General features: G+C 41.0%; 1 protein-coding gene across 11 annotated transcripts in view; it reads right to left on the reverse strand.

Annotated features, from left to right (window-relative positions):
- The window catches only part of sulf2b (sulfatase 2b), a 276,394-nt gene that overhangs the window by 72,350 nt on the left and 177,808 nt on the right, over positions 1 to 26,236 (reverse strand). For 10 of the 11 annotated variants that reach the window (XM_046055572.1, XM_046055570.1, XM_046055569.1 and 7 more), the window contains one exon: positions 165 to 394. In XM_046055572.1, coding sequence (XP_045911528.1) covers positions 165 to 324 — 160 coding nt within the window. In that variant the 5' untranslated portion in view covers positions 325 to 394. Of the gene's footprint in view, positions 1 to 164; positions 395 to 17,066; positions 17,136 to 26,236 lie in introns of those variants that run through there. The other variant, XM_046055574.1, reaches the window with a different exon arrangement.

Raw genomic sequence — 26,236 nt, forward strand, 5'->3', positions numbered from 1 at the left:
CTGTTCTGCATAAATCTAAAAATTTTTGCTTTTCCTAGAAGCTCCATCAGTCTGATTACATTTTAAAATTTTTAAGAGTTTCAGCATTAATAGCATCAGTGTCGGTAACAGTAAGAGTAAAGTAATTATTAGTAATACTTATTCTAGGATAAGAAGTGTGTTACCCAGCTCCTGGTCCTGGTCGTCCGTCAGGATGAGGATGATGTTTGGCCGGATGTTGCGGCGGTCTCTCTGGAGGCGGGGCTTCAGACGCTGGCCAGAAGGGAAGTAAGCGTGGCAGAGCGTCACAGAGATGAACAGGAAGAGGAGGAGTCGGCCCGCCATGGCCCTCGACTCCTGACCTCCACAGAAGGTCAACCAATCAAGCTGCTTCCCCCCCGTGGAGTCTCAACTTCTGGAAAACCGACCAACAAAGAGAGCCAGAGTTTAGCTGCAGTGGGAATCAAACCTGTGAGTTCAGGACGTATAAGTCACAGCAATCCGATTTTCAAATCTCAACCGGTTGACCTCGTGTGTGCAGTGTTTTTGCACAGAAAAACAAAAAGAAGAGAACCAAACTGTGGATGAGCTCGAGGCTGAGAAGAGGGAATCAGCAGGTTTATACATTTATACTGCAGATACACAACACGTGGGGTCGCTTCCCCCCGTCTTCCCGGCCTCTGATCCAGTCGCCGACCTTACGATTGTATTTGAAATCCCCGCACTCTACAGGATAATCGTTTCTGACGAGCTTTGGCTCGGAAACGCCCCCAGTTATCCTCCAGTCTACAGCCAGCATTGAGCTTAAATTGTCTTCCGTATCCAGTTAGTCACTAAAGACTGCGACTGTTGTGACTGCTGCCACAAATGTCTTTCTTTGCCAAAATGTATGTAGTGTTGGGCCTCACATCAATGCCAACAAGGACGGGCCTTCAGGTACAGTGGGGAGCCCGGTTAAAGTCTCAAGACAAAGAAAGAAATAATATCTGCTGCAGATATCTGACCAGCTGTTGTCCAGATCTCGTCCTGCCAACATGATATTATTATTATTATTTTTGCAGCAACAGTGTTTGGGTGAAATGTCAGCGCAGTACGTGACGCTCTGTGTTTATTTTCAGTGTGAGGGCGAGAATATTGAAAACACGTCCAAGACAGAAAGAGAGAGAGACACAGAGAGAGAGCAGGGGTAAAGGCCGATATTGTTAACACACATGTAGCGGGGTCCGGAGAGAGTTGTTTCCCCATATAGGCGGCATTTTTCAAGTTGTTTGAGACAACAGAACGCCTTAATGTAAGTACATTATTTGGGAAAATGTCCAGGGAAGAAAAAAACCATCCTGTGGAGCCAACATCCTATTTTGTATCTACCTGTTTTCATCTATGTGAAACCATTAAGGACAATATTTACGTCTCACATAACCACATAGTCGTGACTATTTATACTTGTGCGTTGGTGCCTTTGTCGCTCTGTAATTACATCGCCAAAATGCCAGCTGGCGGTGGGGTTTCCCACAGCCATGCTGGCTAACTTCTGGTTTAGCCCTCAGTGTCAGCGTCACCTGATGCTGGTCTCCAAACCACGTTTTGTCCAGAAAATACATGTGAAATGTGAAGCGTGAAATGATGCGAACCTGCACAGGAAACAGCTGTTTGTTATTATAAAGACAAAGAATCTGTGTGAAAGGATGGATCAGCACAGCAGGGATCGTCTGAGCTACAGAGAGCTGGAGGGGAGTAAAAAGTGTTTTGCGGTGAAAAAGTAGCTGCCTGCTCTCATTGGCTGGATGTGGACGTCGAGTCGGCCGACTCCTCCAGATATTTGGCGTGCTAGTTATACGTTATATCTGTTGGCAAAGCGTCTGGGAGCCATTTTGATGCGTCATAACGACTGGCGCTAATTTACCCCCAATCACAGCCTGACGGTCGCCGAGCTCTCCGACCGCTGATTGTGTGGCTATTCTAGACTTTCTAAATGTCATCGGACCGAATGGATCAAGCTCTGATAGTGAAACGAGTCACGTCGCATTGGCTGTGTCGCTCAGAAAAAATGGATTCACTGTTTTACAGCTGCTTGTTTGGCCTCCAGTACAATTTACTTCCAAGCACGGAGCACTTCCTGGGAGCTTGGAGGAAATGCGATGCTACTGGCAGGCCGAGAGAGAGAGAGAGAGAGAGAGAGAGAGCGCTGCTTTCACAAAGAAAAAATAAAATAAAAACCACTGCAGGATATTTGGTTCTAATAATTACAGGAGAACGTGACGGGAGGCTAAAATCTCTCACACACACGCTGCAGTTTGTAGCTGCAGTCTTTTGTTCCTCTGACAATGAAACATCACAACCAACACACTTGAATGTGTGTGTGAGCGCTCACAGCAGGGTGCAACATGCAAATCAGCCAGTAATCAAACACACACACAGTAAGCTTTGTGTATGGGGGGGGGGGGGGCTGCTGGTGTGGCGCTCATGTTAAAGTGGTCCGGTGGCTCCAGCTGTGAACAGACTGAGATCAGGCTGGATATTAACTTATTGGGAGAAAACTGGTAGTTCTGTGTAAATGAGACGTTGAGCCCCCCCACATCGCCAAAACGCAACTGCTTCGACTGACGGGCTCTACCCTGCCCTACCCTGGATATTATCATATATATATTTACATATTCGCCTGCGTGCTTTGCGTGTACCTGGAGGATTAAAGCTTGATTTATAGTCCTGCATCAGGTCATTTATTCTTGTGCCGCTGGTAAAATTTACTTCAACGCACGGGGCACTTCCTGTCGGCTCGGAGGCATTGCGAGGCTACCCAGACGACCAATCGCAGATCTTATGGTCGGCGTCGCCTCGACGTGTAGTTAAATTTTTGAGGAGGTGCACGTCAGGCAACAGAGTAGGCGACGGCGTAGGGTAGGGGGCTACACAGAGGCTACGCCGTCGATCACCTTCCTTGAAAACCTCAGAATTTGCACAACGTAAACAAACCAAACATAGCGACACTCGAGCAGGCTGTGATTTTAACGAGAGATCATAACGGTCTTGATAACTGCGGACTGGCTCCAGGAGTTTTACTGTAATTCAATTCAGTTCAAATTAGATTTATTGGCATGAATGTGTAACAACAATATTGCCAAAGCATCATACATACAACATAAGAACAATCAACCCCATATATTTGCCGTGTGTGTGTGTGAAAAATTTTAATATGTTAAAAATTAAAATAAATAAATAAAACAGTAAGAATATGTGTGTTAAAAAAAATATATAAAAAATTTAAATAAATAAATAAAACAGTAAGCATATGTGTGTTTAAAAAAATATATAAAAAATTAAAATAAATAAATAAAATAGTAACGTGTGTGTGTGTTAAAAAAATAAAATATATAAAAAATTTAAATAAAATAAATAAATAAAACAGTAAGCATGTGTGTGTGTGTGTTAAAAAAAAATATATTAAAAAGTTAAAATAAAATAAATAAATAAAACAGTAACCGTTTGTGTGTTAAAAAATATATATTAAAAATTAAAATAAAATAAATAAATAAAACAGTAACATGTGTGTGTGTGTTAAAAAAACAGTCAGCGTGTGTGTTAAAAAAATATATATTAAAAATTAAAATAAAATAAATAAATAAAACAGTAACCGTTTGTGTGTTAAAAAATATATATTAAAAATTTAAATAAAATAAATAAATAAAACAGTAACATGTGTGTGTGTGTTAAAAAAAAAATATTAAAAATTAAAATAAAAGAAATAAATGAAACAGTAAGCATGTGTGTTAAAAAAAATAAAAAATAAAAATAAAATAAATAAATGAAACAGTAAGCGTGTGTGTGTGTGTTAAAAAAATAAATATATATAAATAATTTAAATAAAATAAATAAATACTGTAAACATGCCGCCATAAATCTCCTTTTTTAAAGTCTGCTGCTGACCTTCTTCTAATGCGTTTAATGGCGGTTAGCAAACTGTGCGTACTGCCACCACCTGCCGGTCAGATCGACACACTGCCCCTACGTTCATGTGCTGAATTGCATCTTACGGACGCGTAGCGTTAATTCCTGGGGACGTGCACAACCTACGCTCCAAAGGAACGCAGGATACGCGTGGCGGCCATCTTGCGTACGCGTAGTTAAAAGAATGTATATCCAGGGCTTTACTGGACTCAGCACCACGCGACCGTGACCAGAAGTGATGCCCCCGAGCCTGCCGAGGAGGCACACAGGTGAGAGTAGCGTCTTAACAAAATGACGAAACACGGAAAACAGTTTTAAAACAGTAAAGAAACAATGTCAGAGCAATGTTCACTTATTAATGACAAATCCAAGCACTGACGGCAACTATTAAGCTACAAATGTTGAGATTCCTGTACCTTTAAAAAAAACAAATGTTTAGAAAAATTGTAATGGAATTGTGATTCCAAATCACCGTCCTACTAAAACTCCAACCTTGCCTGTTTACATTATAATAATAATTACATTAAAAACATTAGAGAATATGACGTACAGGGAGTATAAATTTGTGTTAAATGGAAGTACAAGTATCTCAAATTTGTTCTATACTGTACATATCTATATATATCTATATATATGTTCCTGCAGTGATACTCTTTGTGAGAGGGATTAACTTTCCTACATTTGAAGGTTGGATTAAAGAAACGTTGAACTGCATCAAGCTGGAGATCGTTAGACTCGTCGCTCTCCGAAGCACACCGGAAAGCTTTCCAAGACAGTTTGGAAATTCCTCCTGGATTACATACATACTGTGAAATGTTTCACACTGCCGTGCACTGAAGAGAACAATCTTAAGGGGAGGGGGAATAAAGTTCCTTATGTTAAGAACTGAAAATATATTTCTTAGCAAGTAAGACACCAAATCCTGCTGAGGTCAGAGGTTAGTGGAGAAACAAAGATAAAGCGACAGTAGCTCAGATTGTCAATCTGCCATTTTAATCTGTGTTCTGTGAAATGTGTTTCTGTTAAACTCTGAGTACTTTTACAGCTAAGCTCTAACCATTAGATCTTTGAAGCTGCCGCTCTGCTTAGACCGACTCAGACATTTGCATTCTGACTTTAATGTCTGTTAATGCAGCTTTTGCAAGCGTCCCTTCTGTGCACGTGTATATTGTGTAACATATACTAACCACCGTGTACCAACATTATTTTACTCCAAAATACACAACTTTAGAAGTCACGTGATGTTATTTATGATGATTTTGAATGTAGAAACATGTAGAAATAAGCAGTGAGATTGAGAACAAACAGATGTGGGATCAGACCCAACACTAAAGTATTTTTTAACCCAGTTAACGGAGCCCAACATCTGGACTGGAGCAGAGCGGTCCAGCCGTTCAGCCCAACACGTGTTCTGTCCTGCAGTGACCCGGCGCTGTTCCTCTACTGAGTCTGTAATCCAGCTCACTATGTTTCTGTTATGTCACACAGTCTCATTATGAAACTGACCCAAAAAAAAAACTCTCCTGAGACCAGACGAACCCTCACGACGACGCAACCTTAACGGGATTATTTTTCTGACTCACCTGTTTAACTCTGGACACAGAGACTTTAATGTTTGTTGTCAAAGTTGAGCATCATGACACAACCTGAGCATAGAAGGTATTTGCAGCACAATATGATGGACTAGTGTTGGGTTTCGAAAACCGGTTTACAAGTTGGTCCGTGGACTCGTTAAGACCCGTGCGTTTGGATTCTGCTCCTCGGTTCCTAACTTCCTGCATATTTCAACTCCTGATTGAACTGCAGTGAGCATTTTTCAGTCCATCAAAGTGTCTCTGATCTGCTCATTTGTTACGTCAACAAAGCCTGAAGAAGAGAGTCCTTCTGTTTCCGGTCCTGGATCGTGGCGGGCCGCAGCAAACGCTCCAAAGTTTGGCTCAGCTTCACTAAAAAAGCTGCAGTAAGGAGGTTTGGTGCGAGGGAGGAAGCAGCTCCAACGTGACGAAGCGTTTCCTTCAACACGGCGTCTATCTGAAGGAACGCTTCACCGTGTTCAACGTGTCGCGCTCTCCCAGATCCAGCTAACGCTAACAGCAGCAACGCCTCAGGTACAAAACACAGGTGAGCTGACGTTCACCTTCTATACTGAAGGGAAACCGACGATGGCTCCAGATGAGACGAGTCCCAGAGACGCCGCTCTAGGACAGAGACTCCTTTCACTTCAGCCATGAAGGGGAAGAGGAGCGAGGAGGAAGAGGAGGAAGGAGATCTGTGCTGAAGGAACCAGAACTGAGATTTAATAAGAGCCGGATTCGATAAGTAGAATCAGAATCTATAAATTAACAATAACCACCCCCTATGAAGACTGAAGACATGTTTTTCTTTTAGATGGACTTGAACTAACTGTGCAGCTCTTGGGATTCAGGAGTTAATCCCAGTGTCACTGTTTCATGCGGCACCTTCACAGAGGAAAAAACATCTTCAGATACAACTGAAATGTGTCGGCTCTCCGTGACGAGTAAGTACATGAACCCTCTGAATCTGCAGCCAACACAAAATATAAGTGTTCACAAACATCTCGGCCCCCTTCCTCTTCCAGGTAACACCTCCGCCTGTTTTCAGATGTTGGGGAGCTCTGCTGCAAAGGTGAAAAGGTAGAATGAGGCGGTGTGACGTCGGGTAAATTTCCTCAAGTGAAGTCACTTGAGTCAGCGTTGGCTAAAGCCTACAAGTTTGAAAAGTGAAGTTGCTCATCTCTGCTGCAGGCTACATTAGCTGCTACTACGCCAACATGCCACATAAACAGTTGCATTGTGGGTAATGCAGGCTTTCCATGTTGTGGTGAGGAAGAGTAATTTGTAGAATAAAGGAGGACATATCTCCGGTTCTGCTGCATCGATTCATGAGTCAGTGTTACAGGAGTGCAGTGATAAATCTGCAGCGCATGAATCTGTAGTTTCATCCCTCTCACTGCTGAAAGCAAACCTTATTCTTGCTTTTTTCAACTTCATCATTTTCTAGTTCAACTCTCTGTCTCAGCACATCTTCCTGCTAAAGAACAGGTGCCTCCACGAAGTAGCCTCTTAATTTAATATTTTACAGGTTTCTTAAATCACATAAAACTTGTCCTGCAGTATGAACTGCTGCATGGGATGACTCGTCTTTTCCACACAAAGAACGTCTGAGGTGGGGTAAATTACTCATCCACATGAATGACTGAATTTGTATGAGTTCATATTAAACGACTTTGTAAAATGAATTTTATATTTTTATAGGTTTTTAGATTGACCATGTAACAGCTGTCTGCATCTGGCTTCACACTGTTCCTGCTAAATTCAACTGAATGAACGTAGTAAACATCACGCATGTACTGAACTTTTAAAATCCAGCTTCATCATTTTTTTCTTTACATTATTATATCAAGTCAGGTCAATTTATATATAAAGCGCAATTAAAAACAACCACTGTTGAACAAAGTGCTGTACAAAGTTTCACAATTACAAGAAGAAGAAGAAGAAAAAAAGGGAGCGTACAACGATAGTAAAGACAGGGATGAAGCATGCAGCAATAAATGGAAATATGAAGCAACCAGGACAGTTAACGATGAACGTCACACCAAAGAATGAAAATGCGTTTTAAGATGAGACTTGAAGGTCTCAGTGGTTGGAGATGATCTAATGAAACTGGGAGGTTTATTCCACAACCTTGGGGCCACTATGGAAAAAGCACGATCGCGCTTTTTTACCAGGCGAGCCTTTGAGAAAGCTAAAAGGAGGTGTTGTGACAATCTAAGGGGGTGATACGGCGTGAGGAGTTCTAACATATATGGTGGAGCATATATATATATATATATATATATATATATATATATACACTGCCATTTTCATTTGTTTTGCAAGTGATCAAAATAGCAACATTTATAAATCCCAAATCATCTTCACAACATTAGTATTGTACACATCTACATGGTCCATGGAAAAATTGCCTTGTCTTTTGTAGATGACATCAGTGGAGAGAGTGGCTGAGTACGCAGAGCTGGAGAGTGAGGCACTCTGGGAGACGGACAAACAGCCTCAGCATGATTGGCCCAAGACAGGCTCCGTCACCTTTGACAGAGTCGACTCTATATTTGACTAACCAATGAAGAGAGGCCAGTATCGCACAGATGTGGTCCCTCTTCCTTGTACCAGTCAGTAATCTAGCAGCCGCGTTTTGAACAAGCTGCAAACGAGGTAATAATGACTGACCAATGCCGGAGTACAAAGAATTGCAATAGTCAATATGGGACGATGTCAGTGCATGTTTAACAGTCTCCATATAAGTCCTCATATAAGAGAAAGGATTTGAGTTTTTTGATAGTCCTCCAGTGGAAAAAGCTACCCTTGAGAACAGAAGTAATTTGTTTGTCAAATTTTAAAGCAGAGTCAAAGACAACACCTAAATTTCTTGCAGAGGGGTGCACGTTTTGAGATAATATATGCGTTACCCCAAAAATCCCAGATAGCCTATGAAATAATAGTCTAGCTATTTCAAGTATCTGGTAATTTATGCAGTTTAAAATGCAGTAGGTTTAAGCTAATGATGGTGACCAGCAGGTTATAGCAGTTTAATCATCTTGGTTCGAGCTGACTTATTTATTTGATGCCAATATCGTACTTAAAAAAATTTAATTTGATTAATTGCCCACCCCTGACTGTTTGGTGCTCTTCCAGTGGAGAAAACACAATACAGTACCATATTCTGCACCACATGCAGCTGGTGCACCTCAAACAATGAGTCTGCCACTCTACTCTTGGGTAATTAGACCCACTGTTCACCCTCCTACAACCCCTCTGCTCATTCATCATTTCCACTGTGGCCTCCAGAACTCTCTCCCTGGAATACACAAGAACAAAAGGAAAAATTGAATAAACTAACCCCAAAGTGTCGGAGCTGGCGATTCACCAAGGACCAATGTAATCAGATGTCCTCTGTGTTTGGTGAAAGTACAACATTTGGAATATTTTCTTTTCTGGTTGCAGGCGATGAGCTCTGTAGGAGCCGTTTCTTTCTCTCATCAGACCTTCGCTTCCTAACAGGCTCGAATTAGCCGTCACCATAACAGAAGAATACATTAAATACCCAATAACCTTGACAGTAATGAGAGACGTTAGCATGACCTGCCTTTGTTGTAGATAAAGGCACAGTTCCCAATTAGCTTTTCAGACGACGTGGAATATGTAGCACTGCTGAGATGTTCTGTTCTCTCTCTCCACCACTGATGGGTTTTAAAACTTATTTTGCCATTGAAGTTTTCAGCGATGACCCCTTCCTGTTCTTCCAGTGAACCCACAGACACATTTCCACATCAGTAAAGTTATTATAAAGTGAATTCTGCAGCCTGTTATTAATGTCTGACAGAGCACTGAACGGCGTGGCGTGGCGATAAGTTTGGGCTTTCATTAAAGTTATTTATTTATTTGTCCAGGCAGTTATATACACATCAGAAAATATGGAGACAGTTGGTGTGATTATTACCATCACAGGGTTTTAGTTTTTATGGACTGATCAGATTAAAGAACATATTGATCTCCACAATTGGCTCTTTCACAGTGTTCCCTATTTAAACTCAATATGTGAATTAAGAGATGACTATTGAGATAATATGTGCATTACATGACTCTCTCTGCTGCAGCCTTACGGGGGATCAATAAAGTAAAATGTTATCTTATCTTCATTCCACGACTGTCTGACAGCAATTTAACGTACCTGTCTCACATCTTTTACCAGAGATGGGGACTCGAGTCGAGTAAAATCTAAAAAAACACATCTTATACAATCTAAATGTATATAGGGTGTATGTTAGAGTACGTTATCCTTGTGTACATGTGAAAGTTTCAGAGGTAATTGTGCATGTGCAAAAAACTGTTGTGCTTCACAAAGTAAATTTACTGTAAAATTTAAGTATTTTTAAGTAAATTTAAAGTACTGTACTAGTAATTTTGAGGTAGTTTCTACTTTACCCTCCGACTTTGTTAGTTATTTGACACGTATAATTACTAGTTATTAAAAAAATAAAAACATAATTAAAAGAAATACTATACTACTAATCTACCCAGTAGTATATAAAGTAGTAGTTGGTGATAAATGTAATAATATAATATTCAGTAATATTGTAACAGTACTTCAACTTTTGGTCCTTCTCATTTGGTGATAATACTACTATACTTTTATTCGAGTATCATTTCGAATTCAGGACTTTTACTTTATGGGAGCGGCTGTGGCTCAGGAGCTAGAGCGGGTTGGCCGTTAATCGGAAGGTCGGCGGTTCAATACCCGGCTCAGGATGAAATCTTAAAATATTGTATCCCGTGGCGTGTATTAATACTTCTCATCATTACCACTGAGCACAGATGTGGTTTGTAGTCCAGGGTAATCTCGAGTTAACCACGAGCAAAACCTGCTCGGAGCATTTTAGAGATGAAGCGTAAATTGCCGTGGCAACAGACCTCGGGTAACACCTGTCCACCTTTCGTAGTGCGGGCTAACTGGGAAGTTACCTGGATAAGCCAGGTACCTCGCACCGTAGTACAGGCCACAGGTCTTCCAAAAAGCAAAGTAATACAAGAGGTAATGAAAATAAATCCACCGATAAACGAAACAAACTCAAAACAGACGGTCGGGAGGGGAACATAAAGCTAAAATATCAGGAAACACACCAATAGGCAGGAGCTGGAAACACACAACAAGGACTGGTCAGAAAGGAGGACAATGTACAGAAACACGAGCGGGGGAAGGTGAACAAACAGGTGACACACATCAGGAATATTCAGGACAAAACAGGAAGCAAAACACAGAGAACTTCAAAATAAAACAGAAAAAGGTTTTAAGATTTTAAAAAAGGCGTGCTTGTATTTATTTAATTTATTGTGAGCCAGTTTTATCTGAAGATGTGATTTTAACCACGACTTTGTTTTCTCATCTTGTCTTATCTTTGTTAAAACCTTCACAAAACTAGTTTTAATCCTGAAGTAATCCAGTATTGCTTTGTAATCGTAAGAAAACAACTTGCCATCTCAATCTACACTTACTATGACAACCTGAAAATCATACTTATTTAGTAGTTTTGGGAGTATTTAGTAGTATTTTCTGTCCCGGTGACTGGCTGGTCTGGAGCTTTGAGTTTAAGAATTTCACGGTTCACTGGTTGGAGGTGAAAGACGTTTTAATGCTGATTTGAAGCTGCTGAAAACAAAAAGAGGCTGTTTTGAATCCTGATACTTTTTACTTTCATTTGATATTCATGGAGTCCAGCCTGCAAGGAAAGCTGCTGCTCTTGTTTCCAGATAGTTTGTTTTATTTGATATTCAGAGCTTTTTCTTCTGAGAGCAGTGAAATATTATATCCTCTCCTCGCCCCCGAGGACACCGGTAAACACAAAGCACACAGACGGCAACACAATAATACATAATATCTTGCAGGGAAAAAAACAAAACGTTCAAATTAAGTAGAAATGTAAAAGGGAGAAAAGACAAAGGGTGTTAAAATGTTGATTAAAGATGTAAACAGTGAGGCATTCTTGATTTACATTAAGATAAACCAATTAAATTAAACGTATAATTCAATCAGGAGCTGAAATATGTCCATAACGTATGTGGACAGGGAGCGCCCACATGTCTTGGGACTGTTGAGGTCCCTTCAGTCTATTAAGGGACATTTTTGAGTTTTTATTGGTGACAGCAGTGTACAGGATGCCTTATCAGTGAATTTTAGTTACAATGGTTCATACTAACTTACTTTATGATATTTCGGTTCGTTAGCATAATAAGCAGAAAGCTATTAGCATGGCTTACTAAACTACTAAATTGACGCTTTGTAAATAAATATGCAACGTCCGGTTAGACTTTCAAAATAAAGCGCTAGCGTTTCGAAACATTGCCATTTTGAAACAGCGTGCTATTAAAGTTGTGAAACGTTGCAGTTTTTTGACAACAAAGCTACTTGGTTAAGGTGAGGAAAAGATCATGGTTTGGGTTAAAATAACTACGTAGGTCAGTTAACACATAAGTTAACTTAGGTCACTTGTGTAACTTACACAATTTACGTAACTTGTCTAACTTTGATAAAAATATTTAATGTTGACTTTTTTAGTCTCCTGGTTCAAAGTCCGGGTTCTGGCCCTCCATCCAGCCCAACCACCTCCTTACTCAGTCTTTTCTGTTAAATATCATATACCTACCTGTCAAAACTGACACTACAGGGCTTCCCCCACTGCGTTGAACAATAACGCTATTGTTAGTCTATTTTCATGGCGTGCCACTTGCCATCGCAGCACACCGTAGTAGATCGATTTTAAAATATCAATAAATTAGGTCTCTATTGGTTTACTATGTTAATGACAAATGAAGCTGAGAGGCAGAAAAATGGCCGTTTTACCATTAAAACATGTCCAAGTATTATCAGCAAAATGTACTCAAAGTATCACAGTAAAATAATTCATAGTGCAGTAAAATGGTCCCTGCCAGTTAGTGTTGTACAGCTTGAGACCACTTTTTGATGCTCTTGGTCTCGTCTCGGACTCGACCGCATTTGAACTCGGGATTTTATTTCAAGACCAGTCAAGACCATAACTTTGGAAATATCAATAAATTGCTTTTGCATTGTCGGATTTATTTGTTAACATCCTAACTTTGATTGGATGGAAAACTCATTGCTTCAAATGCAAACAATAACCCTAATTAAGAATGTGCCGTTACCGTTAACGGCTGTCCCTGTCAATGGTCAGCGTGGAAAAGGAGTGTTGAATAAAGTTCTTACGTTGATTTCAGCTCTTAGTGTTTGCATGTGGGTGTTTTAATGGGAATGTGGATTTTTCAGATCAATTTTTATTGTGTCATGTAATGTGGGGAACTGGTCTTGGTCTCAACTTTTAGATTTAGATTTTTATTTATTTGCACAGTTAAAATTAAATAAAAATAAACAAAACAATAACAAATAATATTACGTGCAGGGAGAGGCTGAAAACCCAAATGGGCTTATTTAACGCCTCCACCTATAGTTATAATCAAAGTTAAAAAAAAATAAATAACAAAGAGAAAAATATAAAGTAATAGAAACATATTTAACATCAACAACTATTTTTAATGACAGTAAAAATAATAGAAATATAAAACAAAAATATGAACGTAGTATAAAATTATGTTCGTTAGTGAATTAGACATTTAAAACAGCAGTAAAATGGGCTTTTAATTAGCTTTTTGTAACATTTTAATGAGGAGGAGTTTTTTGCCAGGTGGGAAAAGCTATTCCATAATTTGGTACCCCAAAATCTGATAGTAAGTCAGATTTAGGGGTATCAGTAAAGACTTGGTCTCAGCCCCTAAAAGTCTTAGTCTAGTCTCCGTATCGATAAACTCTGGTCTTGGTCTTGACTTGGTCCCGGTTTGGGCGGTCTTGATTACAACACTTCTGCCAGTGTTTCACTATTATATCTGATGTTTCTGGATTAATCTTCCTGCTGCATTACTGTTTGTTGCATTTTACTGCTGTTTAAGGCCGAGCTCCTTTATATCCTGTTGGGTAGTTTAATCTACAGCAATGCATCATGGGGTGGCGGTGCAGCAGTGGATAAGACTCATGCAAGTGCATCCACACTTTGGTACGGGGGCATTTTGTGCCCCTCAGCAAGTTGCTCCAGAGGTGTGCGGCCTCTGACATATGTAGAAAGTCACTTTGGATAAAATAAATCTGAAGTAATGCATCAAATTCTATAAGATCATCTGCACGTGCACCCTCTTGTGGCCCTTTCTGGTGACACTTGGGAAAGACACGAGTACTAACTACATTTGTGTACTTCATCCACCCCTGCACATTAAGCTTTCCACATACTTTTGGCCATGCAGAGTATAAAACTTTATTAACATATTATATTATGCGTTTGGAAATGTGCAGTCATGCTCTCCTGAACTGCGAACAAGAGCTCCAAACACCCCCTGGGATCATAAATCCTGTCGTCTGTCATCCTGATGTGCCCTCTCTGGCTCCGGCTCTCCTCGATCACATCTATCCGCTCATTAATATTCATGAGCAGATGGGCGAGGCCTCGGCGCAGATGCAGCAGTGACTCGATATGAAATGTGGTGAATGTCAATAAAGAGCTCCAGCGTTAATGCCGACCCGCTGTTCCATATTCATTAGACATTTTTTACACGCAGAGAGACCAGCTGCGCCGTTAAAGGTCTCCGAAGCGCTGAGGGGTGAAAGGTCACAGAAAGGTCAGAGGTCAGCTCGTTGCTTCCTGACACAACCCGGAAAAAGGGGCTAGTTTACTGTAGTGTTTGCTGTGGTAACAGAGATTTGCTTCCTACACTATATTACAGAGCCAGCTGCGGTCTGGATTTACAGCAGGACATCACGAATGATCAATTCATTCGCCAATATTTTTTTGTCTCTTTGATCAGTACGTCAGATGATATTTCCGCAGTGTTACCAATAAACCTGTCAGCAGGTATTTACTGTGCAGGATTTAGGATACTTTACACACAACTTTTCTTCAGTATCACAGTAACGCAGTGATAGTTGACTCTACTTTCATGGTGTTCACTGCAGGAGGTGATTACAGCTAATCAACGACTAAATGTGCAGTGGATTTATTCCATTTTTAGCGACGCTATCTGCAGTAGCTCTAAGGATGGCAACGTGAGTCCGGTGGTCCGCCATTTTGGATGGATTGCCATAACATTGGGTTCAGACATTCATGTTCCCCTCAAGATGAATCTCTCTAATAAAGGCAGGAATGTGTGCGTGTGTTTGTTTTTCGATTATGTTGAGAACCGCTCATCCAGTCGACCTCAGACGTGGCGAGTGCGTCACTGCGGATCCAAGGCAGTGCTGGGTTGCATTTGGTTTAATTGAAGTGAAGTGAGGCCGGGTGATATTTGGCAAGGATACAAAAAAATAAGTGCACCACATCAGCGTTTGATTTAAAACGACACTACCTTGTTGAAATTCACGAACTAAGCAATTAAGTACATAGTGTACACAGTGTACTACATGTTGGTGTACTAACGAAATCTGAAACATCTGGCTGGAGAAGACAGAGAACATTTTGAGTATCTCCCCAAAATAGATACTCAGAGCTCCTCAGTTCACTGCTGTTCTGTACGTAAAGTTTTGTGCAGCATTCTCTGTGATATCAAATCTCAGAATCACTTGGAGAATTAGAAATAGGAAACCGTCTCCTGTTTGTTTCTCTGTTCTCTCAGTCCAGTACTGAAAACAAATGCTGATTCAGGACATGCAAAATGTTCCGTGCTCAAAAATCTGGGGTTTTTCTCACAGTCAACAAATCTCATGTTAACAGCAACATCAACATGTCAGTCTCAGAACTCACAACTAGGGTTGGATATCAAGAACCGGTTCCAAGTGGGAACTGTTACAAAATTTCCAAGAACCGTGGATTAGTTAAGACCTGTGCGTTTGGATTCCTAACTTCCTGCATATCTCAGCTCCTGATTGAACTGCAGTGAGCATTTTTCAGTCCATCAAAGTGTCTCTGATCTCCCAGGAGCTGCTACGCCGACCTAACATCTCATCATGTGTTACGTCAACAAAGCCTGAAGAAGAGAGCCCTTGTTTCCGGTCCTGGACTGCAGCGGGCCGCAGCAAACGCTCCAAAGTTTGGCTTAACTTCACTAAAAAAGCTGCAGTAAGGAGGTTTGGTGCGAGGGAGGAAGCAGCTCCAACACGACGAAGCGTTTCCTTCAACACGGCCGTGAATCTGAAGGAACGCTTCACCGTGTCGCGCTCTCCCAGATACACTGACGCCCCAGATCCAGAGCTAACGCTAACAGCAGCAACGCCTCAGGTACAAAACACAGGTGAGCTGACGTTCACCTTCTATACTGAAGGGAAACCGACGATGGCTCCAGATGAGACGAGTCCCCAGAGACGCCGCTCTAGGACAGAGACTCCTTTCACTTTAGCCACGAAGGGGAAGAGGAGCGAGGAGGAAGAGGAGGAAGGAGATCTGTGCTGAAGGAACCAGAACTGAGATTTAATAAGCAGAATCGGAATCAGACTCGATAAAATTTAAACACTACTTGAATATCACAGGATTTAATTCAAGTACTTTTTTAAGGGTTCAGTGGGGAAGTTTTAGTGGCATCTAGTGGTGAGGCTTGCGTATTACAACCATCAGTTTAGTCACCGCTCAGCCCTTTTTTCCCCCAAACGCGCAGGAGAAGCTACGGTGGCCGACACGCTCTGTCGGCTCTTGTTCTAAATAACCCGTGTAGTCCTCCATTTGTCCAAATTTAAACCAGACCACAACTACTAATACTTCTTCATCTTCCCTCTTCTTCTTAATAGCTATTCAACGTAGTGATGAAACACGCTCCGTTCGGGCTACTGTAGAAACACGGCAATGCAAATGGTGACTTCCATGTAAAGGACCCGCGGTGTATGTAGATATAAATGTCTTGTTCATAACTGTTCATTATGTCAGGTCTTTATACACCACAGATACGGATATTATATTGCATTTCTGTAAATATTACACACTGAACCTTTCAACAAAACACAATTTAAAATTGTATCATGATCTTCCGCATGATAAGCTAAACTCTAAATAAAACTTCCATACCACAATACTGTTGATGCACTGATGTACTGCCCTGATGTCCGACTGTACTTCATTATGATATTTATTATAAATTATTATTATCTAATCTTCTGGGTATTGAAGCTGTTTCGGTCTCTGCAACATAATAAATTCAATATTCACATGAACAATTAAGTTGATTAATCCTCAACAATTTTGATAATAATTTCATAAACTGGTTCCAGCTTCTCAAATGTGAATGTTTAATTCTGTATCACACAGTATGAAACTAAATATGTAAATAATAAAAAACAAAAAAATACATTTGGAATTATGTCCTGTATTTAAAAATGAAACTATATATATGTGAGGTGTTTTTAAGTCTTCAGTAGGGACCAACACATTGTGGACGATAACAAAACTAAAGAACAACACCAGACTTATCGTTCACGTCCTGCAGCTGTTTGTCTCACTTGACACCAGTAAATCAAACTAATCCAAAGTGAACAACCTGAGCCGCCCAGCAGAGACCTGAAACATGCACGAAATCAGATACACTTACTGTAAACTGAGCGTTCTGTTCCTCTCGGCGTGAAGACGAGGAGTAAAACAAAATTCAGATGCGAAGACCACAAGTATCCTGACACTCTGCAGAACAGCCAGAACAGACACTACCACTTCTCTGTTTCTGTTCCTCTTTGGCACTTTTTTCTTCTTTCGCTTCCTCTCGTTTGACGTTTCACACTCTCAGATCTTCTCTCTCTTTCTATCTTTTTCTCTCTCCATTCTTCTTTGTCTTTTCCTTCAGTGAGCCTGACATCGTTCCTCACTCCGGCTCTCTCCTCTCTTGTCTCTCTTTCCTATCTGGTCTTCATGACCCCTGCTGCCTTGCTCGTAGGGCTCTGCCCAAACGCCGACAACCTCCTCCCCCCCACCCCCCTCTCAGTTCAGGTCCTGTTGGCCGTTGCTGCGGCAGACATGGTAATAATCCCTGTGGAAACCGCGCTCTCCCCTTGATGACCGCACGCTCTCCCTGTCGTAACAACAGCTGAGCCGCTGCTCGCCCTCCTCCGTCCTACTCCCCTCCCTCTTTCTCTCCCTCTCTGTGTCTCGCTCAAGCTTTCTCTATCGCCCTCTCTCTTTCTGTTGATCTTTTTATACCTCCTGTTCTGGATCCTCTCCTCTGCTTCTTTATCGCCTTTTTCCTCTCTCTCTCGCTGCCTGTCTCTATTGTCTCTGGATCTCTTCATCACTTTCTCATCTCCTCTCACGCCCATTCCTTTCTCTTGTTTATTTTCAGACACAAAACGTGGGCTGATTAACTTTCTGTCTGGCTAAGTTGATAATAAAAAGACAGAAAAACTAAGAGGAGGAACAAGAGATGGTGGAACCCGGAGCCGAGGTAGGCAGGACTGCTCGTAGGAAGTGCAGCTTGCACCAGGATGAAGCAGAGCTGCAGAAACGTCTTTTGAGAAGATGAACCGCTTGAACAAGACCGTAGGAGTAGTGTCGCTCAAAGTTTTTCCTTGCCAAGTATACTAGCGCGCACCAAAGAAGTTTCCACGCAGCATTTTCAAGTCCCGGAAGCTTGCATCGTATTGAACGTGGAAGCTTTTCCCACATTTATCTAAAGTGATTTTACAGAGCTCTGTTGGCGACCCATTTTTATCCTAGGGTGACTCATACGGACGCTTGGTCAAGACCCCTTGGTGTCGCCTTTTTTGCACTTATGGAGTCCACGGTCGAGTTAGCAGGAATAAATATGCAACGTCCGGTTGCCAAACTAGTGGTTAATGTTGTGAAAAGTTTAGGAAAAGATAATTTGGGTTAAAATAACCCAAACGTGACTTAACATACGTGATTTACTCACGTAAATTTACATTAATTAACATGACTAAAAAGACTGTTTCACACAGAAAACAAACACCGGCCTCCTGGGTGAAGGCCCGGTTTCTGATCCACCTCATTGATGGCTGATAAATTAACTACCTTGATGCACCAACCCGCTGTCATACCAACTCGTCACACATAAGACTCCTTAGCGTGCCTTTTTAACGCCCTGGGTACCCTTTAGCGTAATTTTAGCACATGTAGGGCTCCGCGGTCGAGGTAGCATGGTTAGAATTTCAAAATAAAACTAGTGGTTAGGTTCAGGCACAAAAATGACTTGGTTAAATTTAGGGAAACACTGTGGCTTGGGAAAAAAAAAAAGTAACTTAAGTATAAAGAATCAGTGTTGACTTTTTGTTTGACACAGGAAACAAACACCGGTCTCCTAGGCAAAGGTCTTGCTTCGAACCCATCGCTCCACGCCAGCAACTTCTTTACGCAGACTGTTATTTATAATAGGCCTACTTTTAGCGTAGAACTATGATGCTAAATTGTGCAAAGCGTTGCTATTTCATGCCCCGGGAATTCATGACAAAGGGCTGGAGTTGGAGCTGACAGCTGTGCTTCTGTTTCCTGGCACCACTGGCCGCTCTCGCACACCAGATATCTGCATCAAGTTCTCCCAGTTGTTGCACCAATGGGAGATTCTTCCTGTCACAGACCTGCAGTTTCTGCTTTCCTTTTTTTTCTGTTTAGCAAAATGTGCCTGCGATCACATACTGTAAACAGTGTGTGAGAGTAGCTGGACTAAAAATAAAATGGAAAGACACAGAAGTAACTGATTCTATTGGTCTATAACGGGCTCATCCGCTTGGTCAAAGTTTTAGAACTCTGACTGGACATTGCATCCAAACAGGAAACTTGAATTTGTCTGTTGTTTGGGGCTTAGTGGAAGTGAATGAGGTCTGGAGTGAACATTCAGAGGACAAGAATAATGTCACAACACCTTAAGCACGATCTCTCCCGAACTGTAACCATGCCGTAGTTGCCATGTGCAGATATTGTAGAAAGAGATAAATTAAAAACAGCTGTCTTTAGATGTAAAAAAACTTTTCTCTGAACTTAACACAGGGTTTTGCAGAATTGTCCAATATCAACATTCTTGCCTGGCGATCGGCTTCTGGCACCATTTCCTACTAATCTTTTGTTTGTGAACGTAATTTTTACAAGACAGACCTAACTGAGTCCATGCAGAGAAAAATAGCCTGAATTTATACAAAAGGAGCCCCCTGACCATGCCTCTAGTAAGATAAATTATCAGGATGTAGTTTCACATGGTGGCTGCACTGGCGCCCCTCTGGGAAGCCGAGGACTGTTCATGTTGTTTAATATTGTAATAACGAGGATCCTCTTGGTGAGAAAATGACAAATAACAGAGGCTTATTACTCTGACAATGACTGATGAGCTTGGCTTTTGTTGCCATTTAGAATCAATGAATTGATTTTGACTCGCAGCTGCGGCCATTAAACAGCAGATCATAATATAACATGTACGATAGTGAGATGTTGACCTGCAGTCACATCGCGTCCAGGTCTAAATCATTTATCTGTAGTGTGGATGTGAAGAAGCGCTCTTCGTCTGCTTTATTGATGAGGTGGATGCCAGCGGTTCCACAGGAGCAGCAAATGTAAATGCAAATGTTCCGTCCACTTTCAGCCTGCTGATGTTTCATATCGCAGATATCTCAGGGGAACACGATGGCTTCAGTGTTTCTACCACCATCAGGAACAGCTTCCTCAACAAGCCTCATATAAACTATCCTCAACTCCTTAGTGAAAGCTTTATTTTACTTGGTTAGGTTCAGGTAACAAAAACTACTGGGTTAGGTTTAGGCAACAAAAACTACTGGGTTAGGTTCAGGTAACAAAAACTCCTTGGTTAGGTTTAGGCAACAAATACTCCTTGGTTATGTTTCAAGCAACAAAAACACCTTGGTTAGGTTTCAAGCAACAAAAACTCCTGGGTTAGGTTGAGGCAACAAAAACTCCTGGGTTAGGTTGAGGCAACAAAAACTCCTGGGTTAGGTTCAGGTAACAAAAACTCCTGGGTTAGGTTCAGGTAACAAAAACTACTGGGTTAGGTTTAGGCAACAAAAACTACTGGGTTAGGTTCAGGTAACAAAAACTCCTTGGTTAGGTTTAGGCAACAAATACTCCTTGGTTATGTTTCAAGCAACAAAAACACCTTGGTTAGGTTTCAAGCAACAAAAACTCCTGGGTTAGGTTGAGGCAACAAAAACTCCTGGGTTAGGTTGAGGCAACAAAAACTCCTGGGTTAGGTTCAGGTAACAAAAACTCCTGGGTTAGGTTCAGGTAACAAAAACTACTGGGTTAGGTTTAGGCAACAAAAACTACTGGGTTAGGTTCAGGTAACAAAAACTCCTTGGTTAGGTTTAGGCAACAAATACTCCTTGGTTATGTTTCAAGCAACAAAAACACCTTGGTTAGGTTTCAAGCAACAAAAACTCCTGGGTTAGGTTGAGGCAACAAAAACTCCTGGGTTAGGTTGAGGCAACAAAAACTCCTGGGTTAGGTTCAGGTAACAAAAACTCCTGGGTTAGGTTCAGGTAACAAAAACTACTGGGTTAGGTTTAGGCAACAAAAACTACTGGGTTAGGTTCAGGTAACAAAAACTCCTTGGTTAGGTTTAGGCAACAAATACTCCTTGGTTATGTTTCAAGCAACAAAAACACCTTGGTTAGGTTTCAAGCAACAAAAACTCCTGGGTTAGGTTGAGGCAACAAAAACTCCTGGATTAGGTTCAGGTAACAAAAACTCCTGGGTTAGGTTCAGGTAACAAAAACTACTTTGTTAGGTTTCAAGCAACAAAAACTACTGGGTTAGGTTCAGGTAACAAAAACTCCTTGGTTAGGTTTAGGCAACAAAAACCACTTTGTTAGGTTCAGGCAACAAAAACTACTTTGTTAGGTTCAGGCAACAAAAACTCCTTGGTTAGGTTGAGGCAACAAAAACTACTGGGTTAGGTTCAGGCAACAAAAACTCCTTGGTTAGGGTTCAGGCAACAAAAACTCCTTGGTTAGGTTCAGGCAACAAAAACTCCTTGGTTAGGTTGAGGCAACAAAAACTATTGGGTTAGGTTCAGGCAACATAAACTCCTTGGTTAGGTTCAGGCAACAAAATCTCCTTGGTGAGGTTTCAGGCAACAAAAACTCCTTGGTTAGGTTCAGGCAACAAAATCTCCTTGGTGAGGTTTCAGGCAACATAAACTCCTTGGTTAGGTTTAGGCAACAAAAACTCCTTGGTTAGGTTTAGGCAACAAAAACTCCTTGGTTAGGTTCAGGCAACATAAACTCCTTGGTTAGGTTCAGGCAACAAAAACTCCTTGGTGAGGTTTAGGCAACAAAAACTCCTTGGTTAGGTTGAGGCAACATAAATTCCTTGGTTAGGTTTAGGCAACATAAACTCCTTGGTTAGGTTGAGGCAACATAAACTCCTTGGTTAGGTTGAGGCAACATAAACTCCTTGGTTAGGTTGAGGCAACATAAACTCCTTGGTTAGGTTGAGGCAACATAAACTCCTTGGTTAGGTTTAGGCAACATAAACTCCTTGGTTAGGTTGAGGCAAAAAAAACTACTTTTTTAGGTTTAGGCAACAAAAACTACTTTGTTAGGTTTAGGAAAACATCATTAAACTTGTCAAAACATGTGACCTTTGACTTTTAGTAACACGGGACACAAACCTCGGTCTCCTGAGTGAAAGTCCTGAGTTTACTTATTGACTCATCCATCCACCCCACCACCTCCCTACGTCACCTGACTTCTTCTGCCTCTAGAAGTTGCAGCCTAACAAAAAACCTAACCTTGGGTCGTAAGAAGCTACTGCATGATCAACCTACAAGGCTGCCTTTCTGGGGAGGACAAACTGGATTTAGTAGCTATAACCTTACGGGCTCAGGATGTAAACCTTGATCTCCGTTATCAGAGTCCTGAGCTTCCAACCGGACCACTTTTGCTGCAGTAAAAACCCTCCCTTGATTGGAAAAATCATTGCCAGAGTACATAATCAAGGCAGTGATTGCATTTCCTCCAAAACATATGTGGCAAAGCCAATTAGTAGAATAAATAAACGTATGTTGTAGGAGACAGGGTCGTCTTCATCGGACAAAAAACTTTATTTTTCAAACTGAACAAACAGAAATTTAACAATAACAATAATAACTTTATTTATGTAACTGTCATGGTTCTGTTTTGGTGGCTGTGTGTTTCATGTTTCCTGTTTTACTTTGTAGTTTCTCTGCCTTGTGTGTCTCCTTTTACTTCATGTGCACATCTCACTGACTCACCTGTGTGTGATTATGTTTCACCCCCACTGGTGCATTTAGTTGGTCTTGCCCTTTGTTCAACACTGTCATTCCTGTGTTCAAGGTTTAGCTTCCAGCGTTTCATGTTTCTCATCTTTGGATAAAATAATTTGTTGTTTTTGGATCTAAAATATCAGTTTGGACTCATGAACTAATCACCTGCTTCTGTATGGACGTAGGTTTTTTCTTTTGACTGTCTCATCCCAGCTTTAACTGTTTCATTGCCAATAAATACCACAAACTATCTCCCATCTGTGTTTGTGTCTGCATCCTTGTGCCACTGACTGATCTATAGTGGAACCTAACAGTAAAACCAAAATTACAAAATGCTTTATAATAAGAACAAATAATATGAGATTATTAAAATATGTTAAAATAATCCAACACAATAAAATTCAAAACAAGCAACAAACACCATCTGTTAAGGAAAAGCCATAAGATAAACGTGAGTTTTAAGAAGACATGTACAAGGGGATACTAAGCTCGTCTGCCTGAAATGAAATCTGCTCCAGGTAAATCAATTCAAATCTCAAACACTGAATAAACATACGAGGGAGAAAACAGGGAAGTAGGAGAAATGTTTGGCCGGTTAGAAGAGACATCTGACGTCTGCCAAATAACTAACGAGAAACAGAGAAGGAGGAATAACAACGTGGGAATACTGTTTTAGGATGGAATATCCCTTTAAGAGATACGCTGCCCATCTGCTGCACACACACAGCACTTCAACATGAATAGAACATGAAGACAGAAGCATCATCTAAATACAAGACCTCATTTACACACCATCTCTCTCTCGTCCATCCACCTCTTCCATATTTATACACCAGCACAGGTTCCGCCCACCACCTCATTTACACACTTTTTAATGTTCTCTCCATCTGCACACCATCTACGCATCAATTATCAGCTCCTCTCACTCATTTACACACCACTTAACATCCATGAGTGTTATATAGTGTATATATATATATATATATCCACTACCTATACAAGTGGGAGAAAGAACCTCGTGAGAGAAAAAGAGGACAACAACCAAACATGTCTTGACCGGAGAAACATGGAAGATACACAGTAACAGGACACCATCCCAACGTCAAACACCGTCCAAATACAGAAGAGAAAAGTGGACATAAAGCTGACGTCAACACATGACGTGAAATACTGATGAGTAAGATTTGTGGTAAGAAGAAAAAAAAGAAATAAAAGAAGAAGAAGTAGAAGGAGGACCATCTTGACACCCAACAAAAACAAAACAGCACATGAGATCAGCCGCTTCTTTTTCCTGCAGCCATCAGGGTCGAAGACGACACATTCTCACTCTCAAGTCGTGGTCAAGACCCGCTGGCGTCAGTTTGTAACACACTGGGAAGCTTTTGCTTTCTACAGTCTCCATTTATTGTGTCAGTTTCTGCATTGCTTTGACCTTTCTCTGTAGGTCCTCCCTTCTCGCACGCCAACATTAGTCGGCTTAGTTAGTTAAAAAATGGCCGAGCACAACACACAAATCTCAGTCCGGATCCGTGTGAAGCAGAACGAATGACCTGCAAAGCTGTTATGTACGTGTCAGTGTCAAATAAAGGTGCTGCCGATCTAAAAGCCCACATAAGCTCTGCAAAATTTCAGCAAAAGGAGAGAGCTCGTCAGGTAAAGGTGTTAAAAGCTGAATATTTTTTTCTTATTTGTTTAACATTGCCACCAAATATTTGAGCACTAGTTTTATTTTGAAAGTCTAACCGGAACGTTGTATATTTATAATGTGCAAAAACGATGCCATAACGGTACCCTGTGCGTTAAAAAGCAACAGCAAGGGGTCTTGAGCAAGCGCCCGTATGAGGCGAGCTGTCAAAGACGACACTGATTATCCGACTGTTCACCACTTAGGTCCAGAGAAAAATATCTAACTACTGTACTCGTCAGATTTCCATGAAATCAGCTTTGAGGATTCGTCGTCCCCAGAGGTGGAAAGAAGAGACGTGGAGAGAGCGCTCTGTTAGAAAGGAGGAGAGGAAGACAGATGCAGAGAACCGAGGTAAAGGCGGCGAAGGAGACGAGTTATCTGACTAATGAACTCCTCTTATCTCACAGCTCTGCTGAACGAAACAGACGAGGGAGTGACAGATGGACTGATAGACGCTCTTTTGTCCTCGGGTGAGGAGCTGCTCTCCACAGCTCGCTCCTCTGATGCACGAACCGACTGATGAAATAAAATGCTAATGAAACAGCCCGGTTACACATCACGCTGCTGCTATAAGAATAATAACTGATCACTTGATTGTACTGATTTGTTGCTCAGAGGAAAATTACTTGCACGTCGATCAAACCAAATTATACTTTTAAAAGATTTTATATTTTCTCCATCTTGACTGAAGTTTCAGAGTCTCAGTCCACAAAGACATTTTGACGTCCAGTTTCCTGCAGGAGTCAGAAGTTGAGGTCGAAGTGTTTCACTAATGGAAACCTGATGATTGCGAGGTCAAGTCTTACTTTTGGTGCAATTTCGTGACTTTAGACATGGCGTTCGCCATTTTCTCTCTTCCTCCGCTTCTCTCCACTTCCATAATCACGTCGTGTTTGCACAGCGTAAACGTGATGTGCGACAGTAATAAATGTCCGTGCGAAACAGCACGCTATATAGTTTTTATCAATTTAATCGATGAATCGTTTCAGCCCTAAAAGGATGCTTAAAGTATAAATTAACTAATTTAATTAAAAACGCTGTTTACATGTAATTATATCAGCACTAATAATACATGTTAAATGTGATTAAAACTAGGGGTGGGAATCGCAGGGTACCTCACGATACGATACACGGCTCACGATAACGATAATATCACGATACAGCAATTCTGCGACAATCAATATATCGCTTGACAATCCTAAAGTGATACATCACGATATCTAACTATTCATACAAAATGCCCGTGAAAAAGTTTCCTATTTATTTGCTGTAAATCCAAACTGTTAGAAAACAGCACAATTCTGCTCTACAGAACTACAGAGCAACTATGAAAAATTATTATCAAAACATTTGTTTATCAAAGGCACATAAAATGCTAATTCACGGAATTGTTTACTGCAAATACAAATTTCTGTGTACCACCTGAGTCTAGTCTGTACATCACATTATATTAATAACCGTTCAGTGACACAGCGTTGTGCTGCCCTTTCTCTTCCTACTGATAGCTCTATTTTTAGGCCACTGGGAACATTGGGTTTGAGTTTTGACCCTTTGGGGTTGCTGTAGCTGATCTGTGTGGACAGCAGATCAAGACGGTGAAGTTAGCAGCTCTTTTTTATTTCACACAGAGCTCAGGAAACATGTACTTTAAGTATTTGCGCAGTACGTCACTCAGGATGTTCAGCATGTGAAGCAAAATGTGTAATTTATGTTAAGATTGTATTTTCGCAATCGCAATTCTAATGTCCGTTAGCACGTTAATGGAGATCCCCCTTGTATGTTAGCATTGAGCTAACCGTGGAAGCGCTATTTTTGATTAATATTATGTATCGATATGATG

The sequence above is a fragment of the Micropterus dolomieu genome, linkage group LG08 (genome assembly GCF_021292245.1).
Source record: "Micropterus dolomieu isolate WLL.071019.BEF.003 ecotype Adirondacks linkage group LG08, ASM2129224v1, whole genome shotgun sequence".
Taxonomy (NCBI): Eukaryota; Metazoa; Chordata; class Actinopteri; order Centrarchiformes; family Centrarchidae; genus Micropterus; species Micropterus dolomieu.